Below are 26,635 nucleotides of genomic sequence, written 5' to 3' on the forward strand. Positions count from 1 at the left end.
TAAAGAAGGGAATGAAACTCCTTTACTATTTAGCTTCCTATCTTCCCCCCTTTTTTACTAGCTTTTCCTCCTACCCCCATATACACAATGACTGTTGATTAGCCCTTGGAATTATATTAGAAGCAAGTTTGATCTTGAGAGTTGGGGAGAGCCTCTGAAAAAGAAATTAGAGGAAGGGTGAATGACTCAGACTTGCTTTTATTCTGAAAATGTGACAACTACCAAGGCAGACTCGCAAGAACTATTTTTCTCAACTCTCTAATAATAAGGGACCTGCTACACATTGGACACATATTTTATTGGTCCTTCTCTTCTCAGTGTTACAAATTACCTCTGAGAGAACACTTCTCTTAGGGCAGAAATTTGAGAAAAATCTTGGTTATCAGAAAATAATCTTTGCTAGAAAAACAAAAGAATAAGTATGTGTTATACAAATAGCATAAATTACTTTTCAGAAAAATCAAATTGAGTTCAGCTTCAGAGAGAGCTGATAGATGGGCAGCATAGTCTGTACTCATTTTTTAAGAAATAAGATTTATTGATATTTTTTACATTTTTATTATCTACCTTTCTCAATACATCCTGCTCTTCTTTGAACAAAAATTTTTAGTTATGCCTTATGACAAAGATAGAAAAAAAGGAGGAAAAAACTGTTTAGCAAAACTAACCAACATATAGAAAAAATCTGATATTATGTGTAGTCATTCTCCCACTCCTATAGACAAGGGGGGGATGTGCTTTGTCAAATTTGTTAGTTATAATTTCACAGTATTCAGTTTTTTTTTTCTATTGGAATATTTTCCCAGTTTCATTGCTGTAGTCATTTTGTAATTTTTTTTCTTGTCTTCACTTTATATCACTTGATACTAAAGATTCCCATACTTCTCCATAGTTATCATGGTCATCCTGTTTTAGAGGATTACATTACATTTCATCCATGTACCAGATGGTTTGAACATTACCTTCTTAATGGACATTGACTTTGTTTACAAACCTTTGCTATTATGAAAAGGACTGATATAAAATTGTTGTTGGGTATGGGATTATTTTTTGTCATTTTCTTCCTGGGAGCATATTCCTCGCATTAGACTCTCTAGGTCAAAAGATGTGGGTGTTTTAGTCATCTCATAATACCAATTATTTTTCAGAGTAGTTGGACCAATTCACAGCCCTACCAATGATGCATTTTGTACTTTTCTTTCGATAATCCATCCAATATTCACTATTCCCATTTCCCTCATTTATTACCTTTGAGAATTTGTTAAGTTTGAGTTAAGATCTGAGAATTTTGACTTATGTTTCTCTTATTATTAGTGACTTGGCACATTCATATAGTTGACAGTAGTTTGACATTCTTTTGAGAACTATTATTTCATATCATTTGACTATGTTTATTGGGAAATGTCATTTTATCATATATATTTTTGTTCGTTGCTTATTTATTTTGCATATCAAATCCTTATCAGAGATATATGATACAAAGGAAAAATATTTTTTTTTACCTAGTCAATCACTTCTCTTCTTATCCTACTTTAATTAAATTTGTTCATTCAACGTTTTTTCTGTTTCATGTAATTGAAATTATCCATTTTATCATTTGTAATTGCCTCTATCATTTGGTTAAAAATTCACCCCATAGGCATAGCTGTAAAAGCTACCTAGTCTGACTCTCTTCTCATTGTTTTATGGTATGAATTTTAATATTCAGATAACATATTCATTTGAGTTGATTGTGGTATATGGTGTAAGATATTCTTTAAAACTAATTTCTGCCATCCTGCTTTCCAGTTTTATCAACTTTTGTTGTCACATAGAGAACTGTTTCTTAGATAATTTATGTATATTAAACACTGGATAGTTGGATTCAATTATTTCTGTTTCTTGCTCATTTACTCATTCTACTTTGTCATTGTTTAACCAATAGCAGTTTTTTTTATAATTGTTGTTTTATAATATAGTGTTAAGTCTGGAAGAAATAGTTCTCTTTCATTCCTACTTGACTATTTTCTTTATCTTTCTTCTAGATCTTTTTCAAATGAATTTTGCCATTATTTTGTCTAGTTATGTAAGATATCCTCTTGGTGATTTGATTGTTATAATAACATCTGTAAATCAATTTTGTCAGTACTGTCATTTTTAAGTTATTGGTATGACCTAGCCATGAGCACTTGAATACATTTAATTTTTAGAGTCTGAACTATTAATTACCTACTATTTTGCTAAGGCCCATCATTTTAAATAGGTGTTGAGGCAAAAAAAAAAAAGTCTTGACATGGTACATAGGGGTAGGGAATCATATCTTAATTATTTTTATATCTTCTCTAATGCCTACCTATTAAGGTCATAATAAATATTTCATGAATTAATGAATGAAATATGCCTAATGGACTATTATGGAGTAATAAGTAAGAAAATTCTAGCAATCTTAGTGTTTGTCATAATTTATCACAGACCTTTAGAAAAATAAATAAGATTCCTCAATTCCCTCAGGTCTCCTTACTAGCAAATATTTGACACATCTCTTATAAATGAAATGTTGCAGCAGTCCAGTCCAAGAAAGCTTTCACTAAGAGAGTTGAAAGGTCTTCAAAGTTTGAATCACATAATGCATATATATATAATGTTTTATATTTATTATGCAATGTATATAATATACACAGACACGTATTCTTTATTCATTAGAAAATCAAGGAATATATCTTTCCTATTAAAATTTTAGGTTTGAAAGAATTTATTTTCTCTTTATCTCAGAAACCAAACAGTTGAAATGAACACTTAAAGGCCTGATCATGTGGCTCTGATGGAAAAAAATGAAACATCTATTTTCCCATTCAGATAGGAAATATACGGTAACTTCTATTTTTATTTTAGATGCAACAATTTACAATGACGAAATTGTTCATTTATATGAAATATGCACTAAGCAACCTGCCTTTTTGGTACAACTAAATATCTTGTTATTTTTAAATATCTTGTTATTTTAATTTTAATCTTGCAATTTTATATTAAAAATAGTTATTTTTATAGTTAAAATATTAAAAATTTATGGTTTACATAAATTTTATAGTACTTAACAATTCACAAAATAGCTTCATCGTTTCTGTTTTCTCAATTCATCCCAACAACAGTGGTTTATATCAGCATGTTATATAAAGAAATTGTGGCTTATAGCAGTTAAACAATGTTTAGAAGGTTACAGAGCTAGTAGATGGCATAGGTAGGCCTCCATCTGAGGACAAGTCCACTGTGGTTTTCACTACCTCATGCTCCCCAATGACTGGTTGGTTGGTCGAACATTTCTCTAAATTAGATTCAGTAATTCACATAGATTTGTGCTTGTAGCATATTTGCCTTTTGAGCCACCTAAGGTTCTTCTGTTCAGGAAGAAGGTTATCAGTGAAATTGGGTGATTTACTGATGAGGGTAGTGCTTTCCATTATGGTATACATTCTGAATTTGCTAATTCCAGGATCTCAGAACAATATTAGGCAATTCTGTTTTTATAAATGTATTTTTGTTACAACAACTAGTCTTAGTGATATAGTTATTTTGTTGATGAATTTTGCCATCCTGTAGATGTAGAGATAATTGGACAAGGAGTAAGAAGACTTGTAGTCTCTTTTCTTCAGTCTTAGTAATTCATCATGTGACATATTCATTCTTTGATCTTAGCCCCTCTGGACCTCACTTTCCCCATCTATAAAATGAGGATTTTTTAAGGGTCCTTCCAACTTGAGAATTCCTTGATTGATTGTAAGTTTCTTAAAAGCAGAGAGTCTTTATTTTTCCCCTTTGTTTTTCTGTCTTCATGTAGACTTAATAAATATTTATTGGAATAAATATTATTCTCTGGTTCTGTCTTGAGTGATATGACTAGAGCTGTCCTAGTTCTCTCCACGTTCTTCAGACTTTGTCTGAGCCAAGAGTTCTTATAGGGAGATGTGATTGGAATTTTATGATAATTATCCAAGCTATAAGATAATATGGCTCATTATTTGACATTGAAGATCTTATTCTCATTGATGTGTAGCTTTAGCCTTAATTTGTCTGTAGCTCCAGACCTTCGTCTTCACCCGTCAGAAAGACCTCTCTTCCTCGATGTCTCTCTAGCACCTCAGATTTGACATTTCTAAAATTTAGCTTAGTCTTTCTGCCCACTCTGGCTCCTCCTTTGGCCTCTGTTTTAATCACTGTTACTGCAGTTCCCTTGGTTGTTCATGGCTAGAACTCTGTGGTTGTTTTTCACTCTTTCATGTCTTTTATCCAGTATACTGCTCTGTTGTTTAAATCTCTCCAGGACTTTCCAATGTCTTTCACATTTATTTCCCCCTCTCACTAATCCTATTGTGTTTATTTACCTCTTGACCCTGTTTCATTCCTACTTTCTGCTTGACCATGGGCTGAATCAGTTAGCCTGTTCTGACTCTCAGTTTTCTCATCTGTAAAAGAAGGGCATTAATTTTGTCCCAGAGTTATGAAGTGTAAGGACTTCTTGGACACTCAAACACTGCAGAAATGTGCTGTCATATTCAAATTCACACGATAATGCCCCATGTAAAAAGAGCTACATGCACCAAAAGAAACCAAAGGCCCCTTTCTAGCTAGCAAGCTTCCAGTCTTTCGTCAATTATTATACAGTGTTGAATGTGACTTGGTATGGGTCAAAATCACATTCATGGCCAATGGAGGCTTTCTGGACTGCAAAATCATTCTTTGACTACATTCTTAACCCTGCAGCTTCCCTCAGTGCCTGGGGCCTTTTCATCCAGGAACATCCTACCACCCCTGAGACCTTTGTACCCCGGAATATCCCTACACAAGGTCTACCACCCTACCTTTCTCCCCTTGGTGAATTCCTCTTGGAACCCTCCATTTTGCAAAAGGGACCCAGATTAATGTGCCTATATTCTCCTTCTGGCCTTGTTTCTCTCATTTTGGATTTCAAAATCATTTTCCTCTGTCGGGCACCTTCATACCCTCCCCATCCCATTCCATCTTCCTTTTGTTTGTTGACTTTCCATGGTAGAATTTCAGCTCCTCGAGGCCATAGTAGACCATTTTCTTTTTGCTTAAACTTTTAATCTTCGATGCTTAACACAGTGTTTGGTACAGAGTAAGTGTGCAGTAATACCTGTTTCCTTCCTCTCTTCCTCCTTTCTGTGCTATAAATCAAGGGTAGTTCTCATTACCACGTCATATTATTTCTTTTACCTCCACTCTCACCATTTTTATTGCCGCCAAGTGCTTAATATGTATTTTTTTTGTTTTAATTCTATATCTTCCTTTCATTCAGTAACTTGAGTAGAGAACACCACCACATATTAACAATGGAGCCTCCATTGGCCATGAATGTGATTTTGACCCATACCAAGTCACATTCAACACTGTATAATAATTGACGAAAGACTGGAAGCTTGCTAGCTAGAAAGGGGCCTTTGGTTTCTTTTGGTGCATGTAGCTCTTTTTACATGGGGCATTATCGTGTGAATTTGAATATGACAGCACATTTCTGCAGTGTTTGAGTGTCCAAGAAGTCCTTACACTTCATAACTCTGGGACAAAATTAATACCCTTCTTTTACAGATGAGAAAACTGAGAGTCAGAACAGGCTAACTGATTCAGCCCATGGTCAAGCAGAAAGTAGGAATGAAAACCAGGACTTGGAGGGAGATTTTCTAATCCCAACATGAGGCTTTTCCCATTATACCAGAGAATTGAAAATATATTTAGCTTTTTGTTTTCTCTTTTCTCTAAATGTGTCTTTGGCCCACCTAACCACTATCACTTCCAATTACTTCTTACCTTTCTAACTAGTAGCCAGGCTTGGTTTATTGATCTGAGAATTCTAAATTTCATGTTTGAAATTTATAACACTTCCATTTCTTAAATGAAAAAGCCATAAACCCTTCGAGATAAATAGCTCAGGATACATTCAGAGTAGCAGCAAAGACTTTTGCTCCTGCAGGCACCTTGCAAAGGGACTATTTTTCTTATATGATATAAATGCAATCTTCAGTCTGCCCACTTTTACACCTACGCATGTACTGAACGTCTCCAAGGAGACCAGGAAACCCTAAGTCCAGCTATGGTGAATCCTCCAGTGAGACAGCAGGCTTGAGTCTCAGGCAACTCTCCCAGGCGTCCCGGCTTCCAGATGTCCCTCTCAGACAGCCTTTTTCTTTAGGCTTGCAGGCAGACAGTCTCCAACATGTTTCTTTCTTCACAGCCGAGCTAGACTGTCCATTCCATCTGAAGGGCTGGTTGTGGTGAGTGCAGTAGGCAGTAGGCCTTCATGGGACAAGAGGTTGTGGGGGGGGGGGCCAGGAGGGGTGGTCGAGTGGGTGATTTCCTTCCCATAATCTTCTTCCTTGTTCCCCATTCTCATTGTTTTCTGTCTTCTTTTCCTTTCCTATTTTTCCAAAAGGAAGCCTGCACTGAACCTTATACTAGAACTTATAATGTCCTTGGCTTTAGCACTCCAACAACAAGGCCTAGCTGAAGATCCTGGCCATAGGTTAGCAGGTGTCTTTCTTGTTGGCCCCATATCATCAGGTCCCTCGAACTGGGCATAATTCTTTCTGACCACTTTGTACATATCTTTTCCCTTTCTTTGGACCAAGTACATGTGGATCATGAAGCATTCTCGCCATTCTAACTATATCTCTTCTTGTAGCCCTTTCACACCTCTGATAGTCTCAAGATATTGCACACCAAATAATGTGCAAGTGTCTTAAGAGTAAATAATGATACCTACTTTCTCAAGTGTATGATGACACCACTCCCTACCAGAGTGGCAGCATCTATCAGTGTGACTTTTTAAAGTCCTATGACTGGCCAGTTCAGACAAGCATCCAAGCATGTGTACTAGTCTGCTGGTCACGTCAGTCAACAAGCTGATTCAACCCATTTTTTTCCCATTGAATTTACCAAGTCAGTTGGTAGTTTGGTTTGAGTTCAATAGGTACAATTTCTTCTATATTCCTAATGGAGTTACTTTGCATATTAGCCTCTCCTGGAGGAGGAGGATGGAAAATTATATAGGAAAAGAATAGGCCATGAAATAAATATATAATGTAAAAAGAGGATGGGCAGGTCACATGACACTTGAGAGGGCCAATCATACTCTATGCTCTCCAGTAATATCCCCTTGCTGTCAAGAGAAAGCAAGGAAAGAAGGCAGCTGGTTGGCTAGGATACCCTATTGTGAACTTCCAAGAGAACATGGAGAATATGGCATAGATGAGTTATTGTTTGCCTCAGCATCTTTGGAGAGAAAATGTGTATCAATGAGATCATAGCTCTGTTTTGAGTTTTTTCTTCCTCTGGGTATAATTTCTTGGTTCCTGGATGATTTGACTCAGAAAAATATTATTCTTTCAAGTGAATTGCAGTCAGAATCTTTTGTGAACTTTCATTCTCTATGTCTAATGTCATAGCCTTAATTATCATAGAGGTATTTCTGACTCTTCTCATGTATTCTTCAAAGAAAAAAAAATCACAATTCCTTATTAGGAATTTTTGTTTTAGATATGTTGGGGGACACCCACACAGATCTGGGCAAGCCCTTGATTGACTCTTTGAAGTCTAGACTTGATGAGTATTTCATGAATATTCCCATTTCTGTTTACTTATTTCACCATCTCTGATGAGTAGATTGAGTTTGTCTGATTCCTAATATAGTTAGTTCCTCATCATGTTCTACCTTTCCTAATATTCAATAGCTTGACTTGCTGCTGAAAGAAGGATAAACACTCAACTTTTGAAATAATCATTTTGCATCATTCCCTTTCAATAGATGGCAAGGAAAAGAAAATATCTAGGTAGACATTCATTGATTTCCCATTTTCTATAAGCTACCCAGATCTTTCCTATGATACATCTGTTTCTGTCCCCAAAATCATAAAGTCCTTTTTTATTCAGAATGGGCTGACTCAAAGGAATGTCCTTTATTTATATTACAACTATAATGAGAATTCAAGGAAGGTGAAACATTGTGACTCACCTAAATGGAAGACTATAATAATGAAGGAGATAGTCCCATCTGAATAACTAGTTATTTATTTTCTTTCTCTCAGTTGTTCTTGGCATCTCCTGGCAATATCACCTCAGAGTGAGGCAAAACTCACTCTGGAAGTGTGACTGGAAGACCTTCATTGAATTTCTGACTCATTCACTTACTGGTTTTGTGATCCTGGATAAGTCATTTGACTTCCCTCATCTGCAAAATGAGGTTAATGACAGAACCTGCTTCTCAGTGTTGTTGTGAGGATGAAATACCTCATGGAAGTACTTTGCAAACCTTAAAGCACTGCACAAATTCTAGTTATTACTATCATTATTACACAGCAGATTACAGCAAAGATCTGAGTAAATGGATTTTGGTACCTTTTAAACTCTGACAAGTTGACCCAAAATCAACAAAATCTGGAAAAGGGATTGAATCATTCTGGGAAGAAGTCTTATGTACTTCAGCCTAGTCCTTGCCATGTCAAAATCGGGATCCACTCTTGAGGCCAACTTACAGGAATTTGGGGAAATAGCATCCCAGAGCGCTGTGCTAAGCCAAAGTTTTCCTTCCTTCTTTCCTTCCAGGCTCTTCAGGTGGCAAGACAGCTTCTTCTACAACAGCAACAAGTTAGTGGATTAAAGTCCCCCAAGAGGAATGACAAACAGCCAGCCCTTCAGGTAAAAAAAGAGGGAGAGGCAGGGACCCTGAGCATTCTGTCATAGGCTGGGTATCCAGACGGTTGAGGTTTTCTTATTGGTCATTTATCATCAGTTGCAAATGAAAAATTCCAACAGCCACTGTGTGATGATCTTCCAGTTATGGAAGAAATTCTGCACTGGAATTTGTCTTAGTGTTTTTCTCCCAAATCAATGAACTTATGCCTATCCCAGAATGTTAAGCTTTCTTCTTGGGACGATATCTCCTTTATCATCCATGTAATCTAAAAGTACTTCCGAAGTGTGAAGGAAAGATTCAATAGATGTTTCTGGTTTTAAGCAAGGATTAGGAAGTGGTAGGCATTGATCAAGGAGAGCTCACTCACTGCTTTGCAGGTTTGATCATTTTTTTTAAACGAAATGAAGGCACTTTGTGGTATTGAATAGAAAGCTGTCCTGGACGCCAGGAGGATTCGGATTTAAAGTTCTTCCTCTGACATGTGCTGGCTAGAAGACTGAGCAAATTACTTAATCTTTCAATGCTCTGGGCAATTCTTTAACATCACAGAGTTGCAAAGAAGGTGCTTACCTGCCTTGTTAGAAGATGTTTCTACACCTGGGAAGTACACATACATATGAAATCATGGATCTAGTCACATAATAGTCATAGCACTTGAATATTTCTAAAGCATCCTAATAAAAAACCTATGAGATGTGGGCAGGGCTCATGTTATTGTGCTCATTTTACAGAACTAGAAACTGAGGCTTTAGGACATTCAATAGCATGTTCACAGTCACTTGCCTAGTAAGTTTGGAGCTGACACTTGAACCTGGGTCTTCGGCTTCTAAGGCCAGTGTTCTTCCTCCCACACCCTCCTAGAGTCCTTCTTTTCTTGTTAGACAAACAAGGAAATATCATTTCTAAATGGATGAGGATGAAGGAAGAGGACATAGTGCCTTTACAATACATGACCATTATTATTTGCCTGTAATTAATGCCAGTTGTCCATTGCTGGTTGCCTTGGATATTTTTGAAGGTTAATTTTATGAAGTCCCGAATTATTTGCATGCAGAAGTAGACTAAATTTCCACTGTAGCTGCAATTCAGGGCCCCCCAAAGTACTCAGAGGTAAATAAGAACTTTTTCTTGGAATTCTTTAGGGACAAAAAGTTATGACAACTAGATCCTGATTAGCGAGATTATAGAATCCCCTCAAGTGGCCACATATATTCAAAAATCACTTTATTTGAAGTTATAATTAGGTAAAATTCTAACCCAGTGGAATACACAGTGTGAATTCAAAAAATGTGACCACTTGAGAAAATTATTTTATTTGTACTAATCTGCTAAGAGAGGATCCCAGTGCCAATGATTTAGTAAGCATTAGGTGTTTAGAATATATTTCAGCTGATAGCATCTAAGGAGAAAGAAAAATAATAGATAGATAGATATGATAGATTGATGTTTATGTAGATAGATGGCTAGATGAATGAATGGGTGGTGTAGTAGGGCTTACATTGTACAGGCATTGCATTGAAAATAAAGCAAGATTTAGAATTTGAGGATGTGTTCAAATCATAATTCTTTCCCTTAATACCTGTGTGACTTTGGCTGAGTCAGTGGTCCTCTCTGGACCGCCTTTTCCTGTCTGGTATTCTGCGATCTGACTAGCTCACCTCTAAGCTCTGAACTGGTAATTCAGGGATCCCCAAAATTTAAGACTAGTCTGAGTGAGAATTTGAGAATGCACCTACAGGTTAGAATAAATTAAGTGAATTTGATTCAGAATGTCAAATTCCATTCTGAACTCAATCTGTGATAACTCCATGTAGTTGACTTCGACTGGTCCGAGTAGAGAAATCCACATCTCAAAATTATCCTCTTGGGAACTTGGAAAGGAATGCAAAGCCTTTCCTAGGGATACCTTTATTCCTTTTTCTGAAGTTGAGAAAGCAACTATCTTTCAGGAATTTATCAGTGTTACAGTGACATTTTATTGGAAGCGCCAAGTCACAACACGTATTGTTTATTAACATTTCCAAAAACATTTATTTGGTAAACTCTTGACGCCCCATATGCCTTTTAATGTACTCTAACACTGGGGACATTTTTAATGAGGTATTGTGCCAGGAAGGGCCAGTGTCAGGTACTAAGAGAAGTGCTTTGTTGTGCAGATGTCTTAAGAATAGCCCCAGAGGATGAAATATGACTGTGTTGACCTTTCAGCTGTGAGCCTATTTGTCAGGATTCAAATAAGTTGAAAGGATCAAACTGAACAGTTTCCGTAGTCAGACTGGGAATTGTGTTTCAGAGGTCAACAGTGAAGGCCGCATCGCAGATTCCATAACATAGCCAATTGTTGGTACATATTGAAGTCCTCATGCATCTCCTGCAGTCAGAGACACAATTAAAATTCTAATTTATTAATGTATACAGAGAGCTAGCCTGGCCTGTCACTCACTGATTCAAATGACTGCCCATTCTTTTTTCCTCACTCCCGGAGATTTCGCTGCCTTAAAAATACTCTGAGTTCTCCTGAATACAGCAGGCCCCAAGTGCACTGGAGAAATGACATTGTATTATGGTAGTGGGAGGAAACCAGTAAGTCACAAAAAACATAGTCAGGAAATATATACACATATACATACACCTACACATACACATACACATACACATACATACATTAATGTGTCTGATCACAGTGCCCCAAATATTGAAGACCATTTGGAGATTTAAAAAAAATACTTAATCTTACTTTAAAATCCCTTTTTTTGGAATTTCTAGATAACTTTTTAAAGACTAAGTTCTTTTGGAGGTAAAACATGTTGGGTGTGTATCTGTGTGGATCTGTGTTTCCTTAAGGATATATATAAAATTGTATTTTTCCTGTCAACCATTCTAAGGTTTTTAGCTAATATTCACCACGAACAAGATATTGGGCATTTACTTTTCCTTTCCTACTTGGCCAGGGTAGTATCTAAGTCAACTTAACCACTTGTATAAAATACCAGGTAGGGACAGAGGTAGGTAATTTTGAATGTTGGTTCTACCAATAAGATGTTTTAAAGATCTTTCCACCCCCCTGAGTTCAGTAGTTGATAAACAGGGAGTTTAAACTGGTTTGGAAGAATTGCTGAGTGCATTGGTTACATAAAGCAATTTATGTCCAGTACAGAGGATACCTAAATGACTTTTCAGTTATCCAGTCTCATTCTGTCTAATTAAGTAAGCTTCATCAGGTAAGCTGACCTGGCATAAACAGATGGGGGTAAAATTACAGTGTTCTTGAGAGACCCAGCTAACATGTTATCACCTTGTTATAAAATTGTACTTCAATTCTTTGTCATTCAGTGATGAACTAGCTTTAATGTTTAAAGATATCATCCTGTGTCCTCGATGGGGCATCGTAGAATGACTAGTGTTTAAATGAAAGCAAAATCCTACCAAGGTGTTAGTGCTGCTTATCCACTCCTTCTCTTAGCCTTGGTAACTACAGTCAAAGACCTATTTTAGCAACTTTGAGATCTTAGCATTGAAGAAGACTTGACAGTGGAGAGGGATTTGATCCAGTGATAGCTGATTGCTTTTTAAAAATCTCCAAATATACTCACTCACATTTTAAGCGTATCTCTCACCTCTTTGCTTTATGATTGGCAGAGCCCCCTAGTTTCATAGCCTGATGATGCAAATAAAAGAAATTAGAAATTAGAAACTGGTATTAGAATTGGTTATTCAATAGAGACCATAAAAATGTATTAAAACTTTATTAATTCAGACAAAGGGAGAGGTCCTGTCTAAAGGTAGACGTGTCTGAATTATGGAAGTGATTTTTAAAAACAATTTTGATATTATTTTTCAGTATATATACAAACACTAAATAGGTTCACAAAGCAACGTTCAGTAGAGACACGGAGAAGATGAATGATTTATAATCAACATAATAAAGTTAAGTAAAATGTGATTCTAGACTACATGAAAGCTATCTGTTCTCTTAAACAAAATAAACTTTTCCTCTCTGCAGTCTTGTTTGCACTTATTAACTAACCCAGCTAAGTCTTAAAAATAAATAAGCATTAAAAATCTGATTTCAATTTAGTTTGTGTGAATTATCACAGCTTTGAAATTAACAGACTGAATTGTCAATGTTTTATTGTATAACGAAATTTATGTGAGCAAAAAATGTTCTAACTACTCTCTTAAGGGTTTATGTACTTTTGGAGATTTCTTGAACTAGCGAAATGAATGTTTAACCCTGCAGGTGTGTTTATAGCTCTGAAAATATGTAACTTCACTGGCTAAAGATTAATTTTGGAGTAGATGAGCAATTTTATTGATTAAAATTTGGAACTTTGACCAGAGTTTTTGAGTAGTACTTCATTTTAGTCTTTAGGCATTTTAGTTGTTGGCCTGAATATATAAATTGAAAGCCAATCAAATGACACCTTTTCTTCTAAGAAAGTCTAAGTCTATGTATATTCTGGCAGAAAAGAAAGTTAGAAAAGAAAGTAAACCTTGTGCGTTGCTCTCGACTGAAAGTTGGACACCTGGCTGACCACAGCTCCAGAGTCTACAAAGGACAGCATCGTAATAAGAACTAACGTTTCGAGAATTCTTTTGGTTTTCCAAGGATTCCATGTATGTTATCGCTCTTGTTTCTCACGATAGTGCTATGAGGCCAATACTGTTATGACTTCCAAATGAGGACTTGGGGCCCAAGGAGGTTAAGGGACTTGTCTCAACAGCCCTAGAAATTGAGGTGGGAGTGAAACCCAAGTTTTGTGTGACACCAAGTCCACAACTCCATACATTATATATTCCAATTATGATTGAGGGAATGGGAAGATATATTATACATATATAGTATGTAATTTATATAAGCCCTACTATGTGTCATGCACTTCGCTAAGCACTTTACAAATATTATCTCATTTGAGTAGTGTTCCCCTTCCTCTTATTCCCAAGGTTTAGAATTATTCCTTAGGTAGGTCAGTTTTGTGGAGGGATGGAAAGATTTGTTTCAGTCTATGCTTCAGCCCAGTTGAAAGTGATTGTAGTAACACATTATGGTTTATATTAGGGATTTAACAAATGCTCTTTGAATGAGTGGTTTTAGTAGAGAACTCTAAAATATAAGTTGGTGTTTTCTTGATGTCACATCGAGTATGTCTTCAGTAGGCTTAGGCTTTTGGTTTTGGTTTTTTGGTGGTTGTTTTGCATTAATATCACTTAGAATCTTAGTGTCTTGCATCACGTCTGCGCTATTCACATGGGAAAATTTTCCAAAGAAGAAACTGTAAAAAAGGGAAATACAACTTTATATTTTGAATTTAGAAATTCAGTATTTTTAAATGTCCACTTAAAAATACAGATACCTGAAATTTGCAATAAAGTATTCGACTTTAAGGAAGTAATTATTTTCAATGCCAAAATTGTTTCATTCAATTCCTTTTTCTCAGCACCTACTTTGTGCTTGGTGTTGAAGATGCATGCCAAGTTTAACACGACCTTAATTCCAGTTCTTCTATGGCTGTTATTTGGAGCAGTTGAGCCACCTAGTGAACTGGCATTCTGGGCCCTAGTGGGTGAGGTTTTTCTGTATCTTGCCTGGAAACAGATCCCCATAGTGCTTTCTGGCCATGCCACTAATGGATTAAACTGACCCTTTTCTCCCTACTCTGTATTCCCATCCTCCATTACAAAGTAGAGCCTTTGGCCACAATTGTCTTGTTTGCTTATGTCTGTATCCCCATCACTTTACACAGTGTCAGGCACTTGGTAAGTTCTTCACCAACATCATGTCCTCTCTTCTCCCTCCCTCCCCTCCCCTCTTCTTCCCTCACTCCCTTCCTGCTCCCATCATAAAGACCTAACTTGGAATTCTGCCTTCAACACTTCTTACCTGTATGATCATTGACAAGTCACTCAACCTTACTTATCCTTTATTTCCCCATCTGTAAAATGGGGATTATAATAGCATTACAAGGAAACCATGCAACCCAAATGAGACAATATGTATAAAGCACTTTGCAACCCTCAAAGGGCTACATAAATGTTATCCATTAGTAGGTAGCTGACAATTACATGGCATTTTATGATTTGCAAAGTCCTTTATACACTTTGTCTCATTTGATTCCTTCAGCAATCATGATTTATCCTAGTTTTGTGCCTAGACACCATGGCAGCTTAATTATTTTGAGGGATCAAAACTTCTCCTCTCTTTTAGTTGTTATTAATATTCTCACTCATCATTGAGGAATTCCAGACCCTTAAACACAAGTTTCAAAAGAGAAAATAAATAGAATCTCAAATGATTTGGGGGATATTTTTATTTTAATTTTTTAATCTACCTTGATGTAAGTAGTCAGGTGGCTTCTTGGTGCCATAGAAAAATGGTTGCACTTGAACACAAGGGTACTGTGTCCAAATCTCAACTCTGCCAATTTCTAGTTGTGTGACTTTGGACAATTTATTTGATCTTTCTAGACTTTTTCCACGTTTGAAATGAGGTTATTGGATAGATGACCCATAAGGTACCGTACATCTCTAAGTCTCTGATTCTGTGCCTTGGTAGTCACATGCCACCATTGCTACCCCCTCCCCCCCAAAAAAAGAATTTCATCTAATTGAAGTACTATTCAAATATCGTAGTAAACAGCATGAGGTCAGGTATTATATGTTTTCTAATCCTTGTAACCATCCTCAGGCACTGCCATGTCTCTTTTTTCTTCATCAGCCACAACTGTTCTTGGTACTATTTGTCATCTAAATTCAGTATATACTTCAGTTTTGAAAATTCAGCCCCTCTTCTTTCTGCCACCAGACTTCAGGCCATCTTGATAATTATCTTCCTTCTCTCCTTTGTTGACCATCTATTTGTCTGTGTGCCTTGCAAAGCGGTCAGCTAGATCCCAGCCAAAACAATTTCTGATTCTGCAGTCTGAAGAGATCCGGTGAGGTTCTGTGGATCAGAACATGGACGAGCATGTGATAATCATTGTGTGAAGGGTTGGGAGAATACAAAAAATAAAGCACATGAAACATAGTTGACTGGTCAGAAATGTGTAAATTGCTGACAAAATGACACATGTAATTAAGAGGGCTCCTACCATTTTACTTCGAGGTTTACACCTACAGTGTTGAAAAAGAGAGTGACTCCCACCTCGCTAATTACCATTATCACTGAAATGGTAGGGTTTGAGTCATTAGTTCCATGTGCATTTAATTAGAGGAAGGCTGAAATTGGATTTAACTTATTACTTCTTCATGGATCTCTTTCTTGTCATCACTTCAAATTGGATTGCAGCCCCAGGTAACTAATTATGAGAGCCACAGGATCAAGAGTGAAAAAAAGGTAATTAGGACTAACACTGTCGGACCCTTGCTGATATTCCACTTGTGCTTTGGAAAAAATGAGAGCAGTATTTTGTAGTATTACAGATTAGGGAGTTAAAAGTATGTACTATTTCTAAGAGTCATGGGAGACTGTCACCACCCATAGTGGATGATATGATGTACAGCTGGGTTGAAGATGTTCTATCAACATGGTTCCACAATCAGATTCTTAATACCTAGATTAAACTTGTAAAAGCAACAGATTGGTTGTAGGCATGAGGCATCTCCACAACTGTGTACTTAGAGTTCTTCATATATATGATTACTACAAACCCATCAAGAGCTTTTGAGCCGAAGTACAGAGCATTTTTAGTAGAGAGTTAGAATTTAATGAATGTATTAATGTTCCAAAAGCATCATTCACTTCTGACAAGAAACTCTATCTGTCAGTATAATAGTGAGGCTCAGTTCTAGGACTTCTGTGTTGGGATTTTTTTTTGTCAGTTTCCAGCATGCTGAATTGTTCAGAACATCCACTGTTTGCTTCTGTGGTTTTTGCTCCATGTTGTGGATAGTTTTGCTTAGGTTCCTACCCACCAGCACCCCTGAAAATACATTAAAATGAATTGTATTGTTTCCATGTGCAGAGCTGAATTCAGAACTGCAAGCAATCAATTTTATTGACATAGTCCGAAAAAATGTTGATGACAGTTCAAGGATGTGATGGGATTGAGTTTTAAAAGTGCCCGGCACTAAGTGTGGCAAAAATTTGAAATGTAATTTCATTACTCAAAAAGTCTATTGGTTTAGAATCCACTGAGAAGTGATTACATTTTGATGGGCTATGATGTCATCATATATAACTGTTCTTTGCCTTTAAGAGAGAGAAAGGTCTTTGGTTTCCCATAGGAGTGAATCACAGTTCAAAGATGACCATGGTTCCTTGGGTTGTTTTAGATGGGTTTTAATGTTCTGTTAATGTAAGCAAATAATTTGTGACTCAACCTTGGGTAGCTTTCAAGCCTGGGTAAGTGAGGTTTGCTCACTGTTTCCTAACATAAGGAAAGTCTAGGCCATGATGTGAACACCATGCAAAAGGGACTAAATAATCACTCCCAAAGTGATAAAAAAAAAAAAAAGGTCTGAAATGATTAGTCTTTCTCATGTGCTAATATTGCAAAATAAATTTCAAGAACTAAAATAATGTTCACCAGGTCCAATATAGAAAATTGAAGTCCTTTCCCCCCTTTACATCTTAAGTTGATTTAGAATTTTTATACATAATATTCATCTGTGGTTGAAAAGGGGGCATCTTAAGGTCAAGTGATGCAGTGTTTTCCATTTTTTCCATATGAGCCTCATACTGTGTGATAAAAGCAAACTCCTTTATTTTGTAAGTCTGCAGGAATTTCTGGTAAAGTACAGAGGTCACGTTTCTTGTCAATTTGAGTAGGCAGAATTTTTAACTACTGTTTTTTCCCTCTCTTTTTGCATTTCATTTTTCTTCAATTCCTTTCCTTTTTTTCTTTCATTTTTTAATTTTTTTTCCTTTCTTTTCTACTTTTCTTCTCTCCTTCCCCCCCCCCCCCCACAAACCATGGCACTGCACTACACACACACACACACACACACACACACACACACACACACACACACACACACACACACAGAGTAGAGCCCTCCAATCTGCAACTCATTAGTGCACAGCACTGGAGCCTGTCCAGTGGTTAGAAAATTTCCTGAAGCCTAGAATAACAGCAGTTGGTGCAAGCACCATAGAACAGAAGTGACAATGAGGGGTAGTCCAGTCCACTTGGCATGATGCCCAGGCAGGAAAGCCAGCTGAGATAGTAAAACAGAGAGATTGAAGCGGTACATGTGGGATATGCTTGAAAAGTTTGATCCTTTTAAAAATTACCTTCTGTAAATATAAGGCATCCTCCTTTTTCCTATACACATGATTTATCCAGGGTTCAAGGTACATAAATAAAGAAAACCCCAAAACATTAAGGAAGAAAAGAAAAGGAAACATAAGCATATTTTCCATTTTAGTTGCTGGTTCTAGCAAAAGAAATACTCAATTATTATGAGACAAATAATACTTTCATTTTCAAGTGAGAAACTGAGGCACACAGATATGTATCTGAACAAATAGACAAAGGCAGCAAGTCAGTTTGAACTTAGGATGTCTGATAGCTGTTTCTTTACCCCAACCCAACTAACTAACTAGACCATTGTCTTTCCTAATTTGGACATAATGTTTATGAGTACCTTTGAAAAACAGCACTTGGAATTGAAATATGCATTTTATAAAGTGGAATGACTCTTGAGAAGGAGAGGAAAGAAGGGTATTACTCAGACACAGCAGACAACTCTGAGAATCATTGTCCAAAGGTTCCCACTGAAACTGAGAAGCAGTCTGGAAAAAGTATACTTTGGGGGGAAATATGTGTATCAGTGTAATTACGGTAGTTGTGAGCTGATGTCATACCTAGTAACTGTTTTTGTGTTCCTCAGGCTTTTGTTACTGAGCTGTGATATCATGGGCAAACTATTATAAACATATCATGGATATACTATGCTTGTGTAACAAAAGATCAGGAACCTTTATTCAGTTTGTTTTCCTTGTCATATTGTAAAAATTTATTATGTGTACTGTGTATATTAGAAACAGATTTGGGTAATTCTGTCTAAATGAAGTCATCCCAGCTATTTCCAGACTGTCTGTTTTTGGTTGTGAATAATTTTAATACATCAGATGGTTGTCATATTTAGGAGCTCTCTAAATTTTTAAAGCAAACCTATCCCCTTTGGAACATGGGTGGATTTTATCAGTCTTGCCATTATGGATCTCTGAGTTTTAAATGATTGCCTGCTAAATTACAGAGGCTGACTGCCAGTCATTTTTAAGAACTTTAGACTTGCTGCCCTGTCTCCTCTTCATATTTTTTTTTCTGGTCATAGCCATTTTAACTACTTAAGTAGGAAGATTTAAAACTTCCAATATACAATAGGATAAAGTGTGCCAGCTCTTAACCATTTAGACAACTTTCTGTTTATGTTTTTTTGGTAAATATGAAAGGAGGCAGAATTCAGTATGTACTCGTATACACAGTTAATATAGATTAAAGATGGATGCTTTAAAAAGTTTTATTTGATCCTGCTGTCATCTCTAACTACTATCCTCTTTCTTACCTTTTTAAGTGAATGGTATGTGAATATTTGTTTTTTCCCATCCTTCTTTATACATCCCCTGGAAGCTGGTTTCCATTCCAACTACTCCTGAAATGCCTCTCCTAAAAGTTATCCTGTTGCTAAATCCAGTGGCTTTTTCACCATCATCAACTCGTTGACCTTCCTAGGACTTTGGATAGTGTGAACTGCTGCCTCTTTGAACTCCCCTCTCCTTTAGATTCTGTGACACTAGCCTCTTCTCTGTCTTTCACTTTCCCTCACTGATTGCCCTTCCTTCCCAACTTCTGGCTCTGGAAGTTCTCTTGAAAGGAGGAATACAGGGGAAAATTTAAGTGATTTAAAAATAAAATGTAGCAATAAAATTTATCTTTTTAAATGCCATTCATCTCCATTCTTTCTTCTGTGTTGCCATCCTAGTGTTGGTCATGCATTGACTTCTTTTTTTCCTTTCTTTTAACCAAAAAATGTCTTAGCCATACTCTCTGATTCCAGAATTTTCTTTTGCCAGGCATTCTGTTTTTTTTGTTTTTGTTTGTTTTGGTAACAGACTAATCTTGCTTAAACATTGTTTTCATTATATCACATTGGTGCTTAGTAGCTTCCAGTAGTCCAGTATTTCCAACCACATCAAGTCTAAATCTTACATTTATATTCCCCTAGTTCTCTCCCCCATGGTAAGCTGGATCCTCAGAAAGAAAAGTACCGGAACTATATTATTTTCAGTCCTCTTACAGAAGTTAACGCCCCCATTAAATTATGATTTAACTTTATGCCTTCTGTTCTCTGAGGTTTGATACAAGAATCCTCTATTTTGAAAAGCATTCTTATCTCCACCTCTCGGCTTGCTTCAAGACTAGGTGAAATCTGACCCATCCAGATGCCACTCCTTTCTATTGCCTCCCCTCTGAGATTCCTTCTATCCACTCTTCATTGTTTTGTGTATTAACAGTTATTTATTTATTGTGTCTCCTGGTAGAAAGAGAGCTCCTCAAGGACAGGGAAGAGCTCTAACCTTCCTTTGTTACCCCTATGGCTAAGCTCAGCTCCTGGCACATAGTAGGTATTTCATAAATGCTTGTTGACTTGACTAACTGACAGTGGATAGAAGTTACAGAGAAGCAAATTAAATTTGATATAAGGAAAACCTTTCTAATTATTGCCTATTCAAAAGTAGAACATACTGCCTTGGGAGACCCTCCCCACAGAGACCTCACTAGAGTTTTTCAAGAAGAGACCAGATGTCCATGTAAGTCCAGACCCCTCCTTTTACTAATGAGGAACCTGAGACCCAGAGAAGTTATTTGCTCAAAATTACATAGACATTAAGTGGCAAAGGTAGGATTTCAATCTAAGTCTTCTGATTCCAAATTTGGTACATTCCAGCATATCACGTTATGATCTCTTTTAATGGAAAATTGAGTGGTATGGATGAAATCACAGACCTTTTGAGGTACTAGCGTATTATTAGTGAGTTATTTATTCTAGAAATAATAGTTCGGAGGTCATCTGAATGTGGACTACTAGTGATCTGTAGAGAGTTTGAGATTCTCCAAAATAATTTTTATCTGTGAAGACTGATAAATATGCTCATAACTATTTGCTAATGAAATATTATATAGAATCATGCATCACTTTGTAATTTTCTCCTGATCCTTGGGGGGAAATGAAAAAAAATGCATTATTAGCCTGGATATCTACCCTTTCAGGATGAGAAATAGCATGCTTTTGAATATTTCATCTCTACTCACGACAGGAGAAGCTGTTGCCAAATGAGTCCAGTGAGGTTATTGTAAGACTTACTAATTACAGAATAAAAAAAAATTTCAGATTTAAAGGATACTTTAATCTATCTATTATCAATAACCTATAAAATTCTAGTTTCAGCACTGTATTGGGGTATACCCTTTTGTATTCTGCTTCCATGCTCCTAGTAGTTGTAGTACTAACTTGGATGACTGTCTTACTTGACCTTCCTTCAACTCTGACTAATGCCTGGTTTCTGAAGCATAAAATCTCACTGCATCAACAGCCCTCTCCTCCTCATTGAGCTCCAGTGGCTCCCTAATACCCCTAGTATCAAATAAAAATTCACTTCTTTGGCATTTAAAGTTCTTAAAATCCAATTGCTTCCTATCTTTGCATTCCTGACTTTACTCATTTCCAAGTATTGTACAAGCCAGCAGCACAGACTACTTGCAGTTCCTCAAACAGAATCTTTCATCTCTTGTCTCTGGGTCTTAACACCAGTTCTCACCTATGCCAGGGATGGTCTGTCTCTTCACTTCTGCCTCTTGGTGTCTTTGGCTTCCTTCAAGACTCAGATCAAACCCTACCTTCTAGAGGAAATCTACTGCTAGTGCCTCTCCCTCACAGATTCCTTTGCATATAAATGCTTCTAGACTTATATGCAGCTATACTTAAATGCATATTCATATAAAATGTATGCACAGTCCACAGAGGGGAAATTTGGGAATAAGGTGGGAGGGGGTTAATCAAAGAAATAATCGTCTTTAATTATCTGTATATGTTGTAGCATCTTAGATTTAGTACTGAAAGAGGCATGTGAAACCAACTCCCTCCTAGAAAGGTTGAATGACTTGCCCGTTGTCACATGGCTAGTAATTATCAGAGGTAAGATTTGAATCCAGGTCTTCCTGACTCACGTTCAGCACTGTACCCACCGTGGCAGGCTGCTTTGGGTACACGTTGTAGTTCTTCAGTAGCCCCTGAAGATAAGGATTGTTTATTTTTTGGCTCTTTATCTCCATCACCTAGCATGTACCTAGAACATGTTAAACACTTACTTGATAAATGTTGGCCGATTTTAATTCTTTGTTCGTCAACAAGCATTTATTAAATGCTGTGTGTATTTGTGTGTATTTATAGATACACAAACACATACACATATGTGTGTATAAATATAGATATCTATCTGTATCTACCTATATCTATGTTGATTTATACATAGACATGCATAAACATATATGCAGACATACAGACACATATATATACATATATACACACATATACGCATAGATAGACAACAGGTAGACAGATAAATAGATATGTAGTCTTCCCTGAAAGATAGATAGACAGATAAATAGATAGACAGAGTCTCCCCTGATAGAATATAAGTTCCTTGAGAGGTGGGAGTATTTATATTCTCAGCACCAAAGGGCACCTGGCACATAGGTGCTTGATGAATGCTTAATGATTGGCTGACACCCAGTAAACAAAAAGTAATTTTTTAGAGGGGGTGCTTGGAGGAGAGGTGCAATCAATAGCAGTGGAGGGAACATTTGCAAAGGGAAAATAATGTGTTCTTGAAAGATTAAAGTTTGTCATTTTTTATGTAAATGAAATTCACACTAGCTAGGAAGTAAGTCTGTTCTTACCTCTCCTGTTATCATTGTGCCTTCTCAGAACTTCATACTTGTTAATTCTTTATAATTGTAACAACTGGGAAATGATTCCCTAATCAGAAATACTGAGATTGTACTTTTCTCTAATAATCTCCCTGCCCCCTCCCCCCAAAGGTGTTGGTCCTGCTTATTGGAATGAGGAGCCCCCAGGAGCAGGAATAGCTGTTAAGCTCATGTGCATAGCTCCCTGGAGGAGCTGTGGTAGTTTCAGGGTAAGAGACAGAGCATTGGCAGATTAGAAGCCAGCAAAATGTGGAAGTCCCATGGTGGATGACAGTCTTGCCAGTGTCTTTCATCAGGTTTGTGAAAAAAAGTCATATCAAGTATGAGGTGAAAATATACACTCAATCCCAGTATGATTGCCGAAGTTCATGATGCTGGGCACCTGCCTTTTGAAATTTGCTAATCTGTTTAAGGTATAATATTAATGGCACATAAAACTTTAATTTATTGTAAGTATAGAATATTAAAGTAGATTGAAGGCAAAATAAAGAAATTTATTTTGTGTCAAGATGAAGTTCAGTGAAGCATAGCAAAGATGGACTAGATTATTAAATCAACTCTGAGTGAAGATGGAAAAAATGTATCTAAATCTCTCATTTTGAAAAGGATTGGTTTACTTGATTATATGCAACTGTATCACACTCAAGAAAGTATAAGACAAATGAAAGCAAAACAAAATTTAATTGAGCTATTATTTTGCAGACTTTGGCTCTGTTTCAGACAGCCTAATCAAATTGTGCTTTGCTCAAATAACTAATGTTAAATGCAGTCTACCAACAGATGTTTAAAGGGAGCCTAATTGGAAAATCTACATCCTGGATTTAGTCTGTCTAGTTGAAAAAAGTTTAAAATTCATATTTTAAAAGAAGCCACCTAATGCCAAATATCCTTCGGCAAGAATAAGCTCTCCTTAGGGATATCTGAGGCTGTGTGAAATTCTTTTAAATAGCCAAGGGTGCCACTCTGAAAATGAACATCTCCTGGATATTGTCAGGCTCTGTGCTGCAGATAGCCAAGCTGAGAAACCTCTTTTATCATGTTACGTCACTAGAGCAACGTTACAGCACGCTGGATCATGTCATGTGCGATTGTGCTGTAATCTACAAAGCTGCACTACAAGTCATGCAGTAAGTAGAGTGCCCTGATTGATGACATTTAAAGGAACACTGTCAAGGATCTTAGGTATCGAAATTGACCTTCCTTGACAATTGTCTCATTTTCTTTGTACTCATATGTACTGGACACTTTGTAGTGATTTACCTGGCAAGTGGAGTCTGCCATGGAGATTTTAATAAAGCAAAAGATGGACTTTACTTGGGCAACACCTAGGTGTGGTGAGACTGGCAGTAGTGGAAGGAGTGTCAGATTTGGAATTGGGGAGGCCAGATTTGAATGCCCAATCGGTCATTTAACTGCTTGGGTAGCTTTTGGCAAGTCAGTTGACCTCTCTGAGCTTCAGTTGCCTTATCAAAGAGGAAAGGGTTTGATCAGACAACCTTGGAGGGCACTTATAGCTAAAAATCTATGTTCATACATTTCTTTTTTTAAAGAGCACTAAATGGTATTGATATGTTATTCTTACCTTCAACACCCACTCATATCCAGAGATTTTACAATTTGGAAACTCTGGTACATACTAGGTATTGTTGAGTTTGTTTGCCCCCATTTTATAAAATACTACACCTTAGAGCTAGAAGGGATCTCAGAGATTGACTGGTCCCAACCCCTCATTTTTCAAATGAGGAAACTAAGACCCCTTAGACAGAATGAATTTCTTAACTAGATAAGCAAGGTATATCTCTAAACCTATTTGTTTTTGTTTTTACTTTAAACACCTAGGTTTGCATCTAAGTAGCTAAGGCAGCCAAACAACTCTGTGGATAGAGCACTGGGAATGCAGGTAGGAAGACATGAGTTCAAATCTGGCCTCAGACATTTACTAGATGTGTGACCCTGGGCAAGTCAGTAAGCCCCTGTTTGTCTTAATCTTCTGGAAAAGGAAATGGCAAATCACTTCAATATCTTTGCCAAGAAAATCCCATGGTGTACTATGGTCCATGGGGTCATGGAGATTCAAGAATAATTGAATTGAAACAAACTGTGTTACCTTTAACAAGGAAATCCCAACTTCCCAGGGTTTCATTTTTCTCATTTGTAAAATAACGAACAAGGGGATCTCAAAGGTTCCCTCCAGTTTTTAAATTAAACTGATGCTTTGGTTCTAGGATTCTGTTAATTTCTTTCTTCTCATCTCCATACTCCTCCCCCCTTCTAAGGATGCAAGAGATAGACTATTTTCCATTTATCAAAACAATAAATCTGATCTAGAATCATGTGAAGTAATAAAACAAGCCACATGCCAATAGAAAACAAGTTCCTTGAAGGCAAGAACTGTTTCATTTTGTGTTCTTATCCTCATTATATCATGGTGCCTCACATATACCTAGTAGCTCTTTCATAAATATGTGTTGAAAGGCATGGAATAAAAGCTGTTTTAGTATTCTTACTGCTTATCCTAGGACTGCACCATCTATACTGTATCATTGCAAGACTTGATAACTCCAACAAGTGCATACTGAGTAACATTTTTAACATTCTACTAAACTCAAGTTTCACGTGAATACATTCCTTAGTTCACCAAACATCTATTAGGCACCCAGTGTGTTCAACACCCTTAAAAAGTACAGATGATTAGGTTTATATTGGGTAACAGAATTGGTATCTATTTTAGGATCAAATTGTGGGATTGAAAGCATGCAGCTAAATTTTTTCTCTCTGCGAACCTCTGCACTTCTGGTTTGGGGTAGACCAAAATACCACAGTACCCATTTTTACGGTATTTCCAGACCAGCCCAAATCAGGAAATACTGTAAGTCTCACAAGATCTCTAGCCTGATTCCCAACCCAAGTAGTTTGGATAACTTTCAGATAAGTGTTGAAGTTGGCTTGTCTTTTGGTGTTACACCTGGTTTCCAGGAGTTTGAGGAGTATACCTCATTCAGGAACTTAAATCATGTTATTTTAAATTTGGAGTCTGCATTTATCCAGCACCTTTCAGTTGCCAGTGTCAAAGTGCTTTATAAACAGACACTGCTATGCTCATTTTGCAAGTAGGGAGACGGAGAAATGGAAAAGTGAAATTACTTACATAGAGCCAGGAAAAGAAATCTGGATTCTTGTTTCAATCTGTGTCATTGCTACCAAGCTTTTCCTAACCACATTAGCTTGTGATGTTTCTTTAAAAGAAAAAAAAAGAGAGAGAAGGAAGCCTCTAACCATTACCACTGTTTGGAATTTTAAGAGTGTTAATTGGTGAAGTCACAGCTATAGTAATTCAACATGGCTGATGAGCTGGTCTGTAGGGCATCTTGGGACAATTTTACTTTAAGGTACTACTGGCTGTGTTAGGCCTTAATACCCACCATCTAACAGCAAGTGGCCAATCTGATTTTTTAAAAAAAACATAATTTACCAATTGGAGTTCTACAAAAGGGAGATTATATTTTATGACTTATGAACAGCAGGTCAGATATTTCAAAGAAAATTTAAAAAGCAGCAATTTTGAAAATATACACAGATGAATTTGAAAATAAATATTTCATTGCCTACACAGGTCTCTTTAGAATCCTGGCATCAGGAAATGGATTCTAGGAGTCTTACCATTTGTATAACACAGTGTCATTCCATGCACAATATATTAATGCTTAATTGAAGATAATGTACCTGCAGATCAAAGACATAATTATCATTTTTTTTGCAAAAACCCTTATACAGAGCAGAATTTTGACAAATTTAGGTCTCTGTGAAGCTTATTCATGAGAGAATCAATTGGGCTTCCATTGGTTCACCTGTTTTAAAAAAGCATCAACAACAAAACAACCTGGAGACTCACTCTGGACTTTCCCTTTCCTCACTAAATCACCATGGAAGCCAGAGCTAAAAGAGTTATTTTGGCAGCCAGCTAACAAACATTTATTAAATACTTACTATGGACCAGGCATATGCTAAGTGATGGAGA

At 36.7% G+C, this 26,635-nt stretch overlaps 1 protein-coding gene across 14 annotated transcripts in view; it reads left to right on the forward strand.

The window, feature by feature from the left end:
* Window positions 1-26,635, forward strand: part of FOXP1 (forkhead box P1) — a 679,928-nt gene that overhangs the window by 500,011 nt on the left and 153,282 nt on the right. For 11 of the 14 annotated variants that reach the window (XM_072598672.1, XM_072598671.1, XM_072598677.1 and 8 more), the window contains one exon: window positions 8,593-8,685. The exons of the other annotated variants lie outside the window; for them this stretch is intronic. In XM_072598672.1, coding sequence (XP_072454773.1) covers window positions 8,593-8,685 — 93 coding nt within the window. The remainder of the gene's footprint in view (window positions 1-8,592; window positions 8,686-26,635) is intronic. 14 annotated transcript variants of the gene reach the window in all.

Source organism: Notamacropus eugenii, chromosome 3 (genome assembly GCF_028372415.1).
Source record: "Notamacropus eugenii isolate mMacEug1 chromosome 3, mMacEug1.pri_v2, whole genome shotgun sequence".
In the NCBI taxonomy this organism is placed as follows: domain Eukaryota; kingdom Metazoa; phylum Chordata; class Mammalia; order Diprotodontia; family Macropodidae; genus Notamacropus; species Notamacropus eugenii.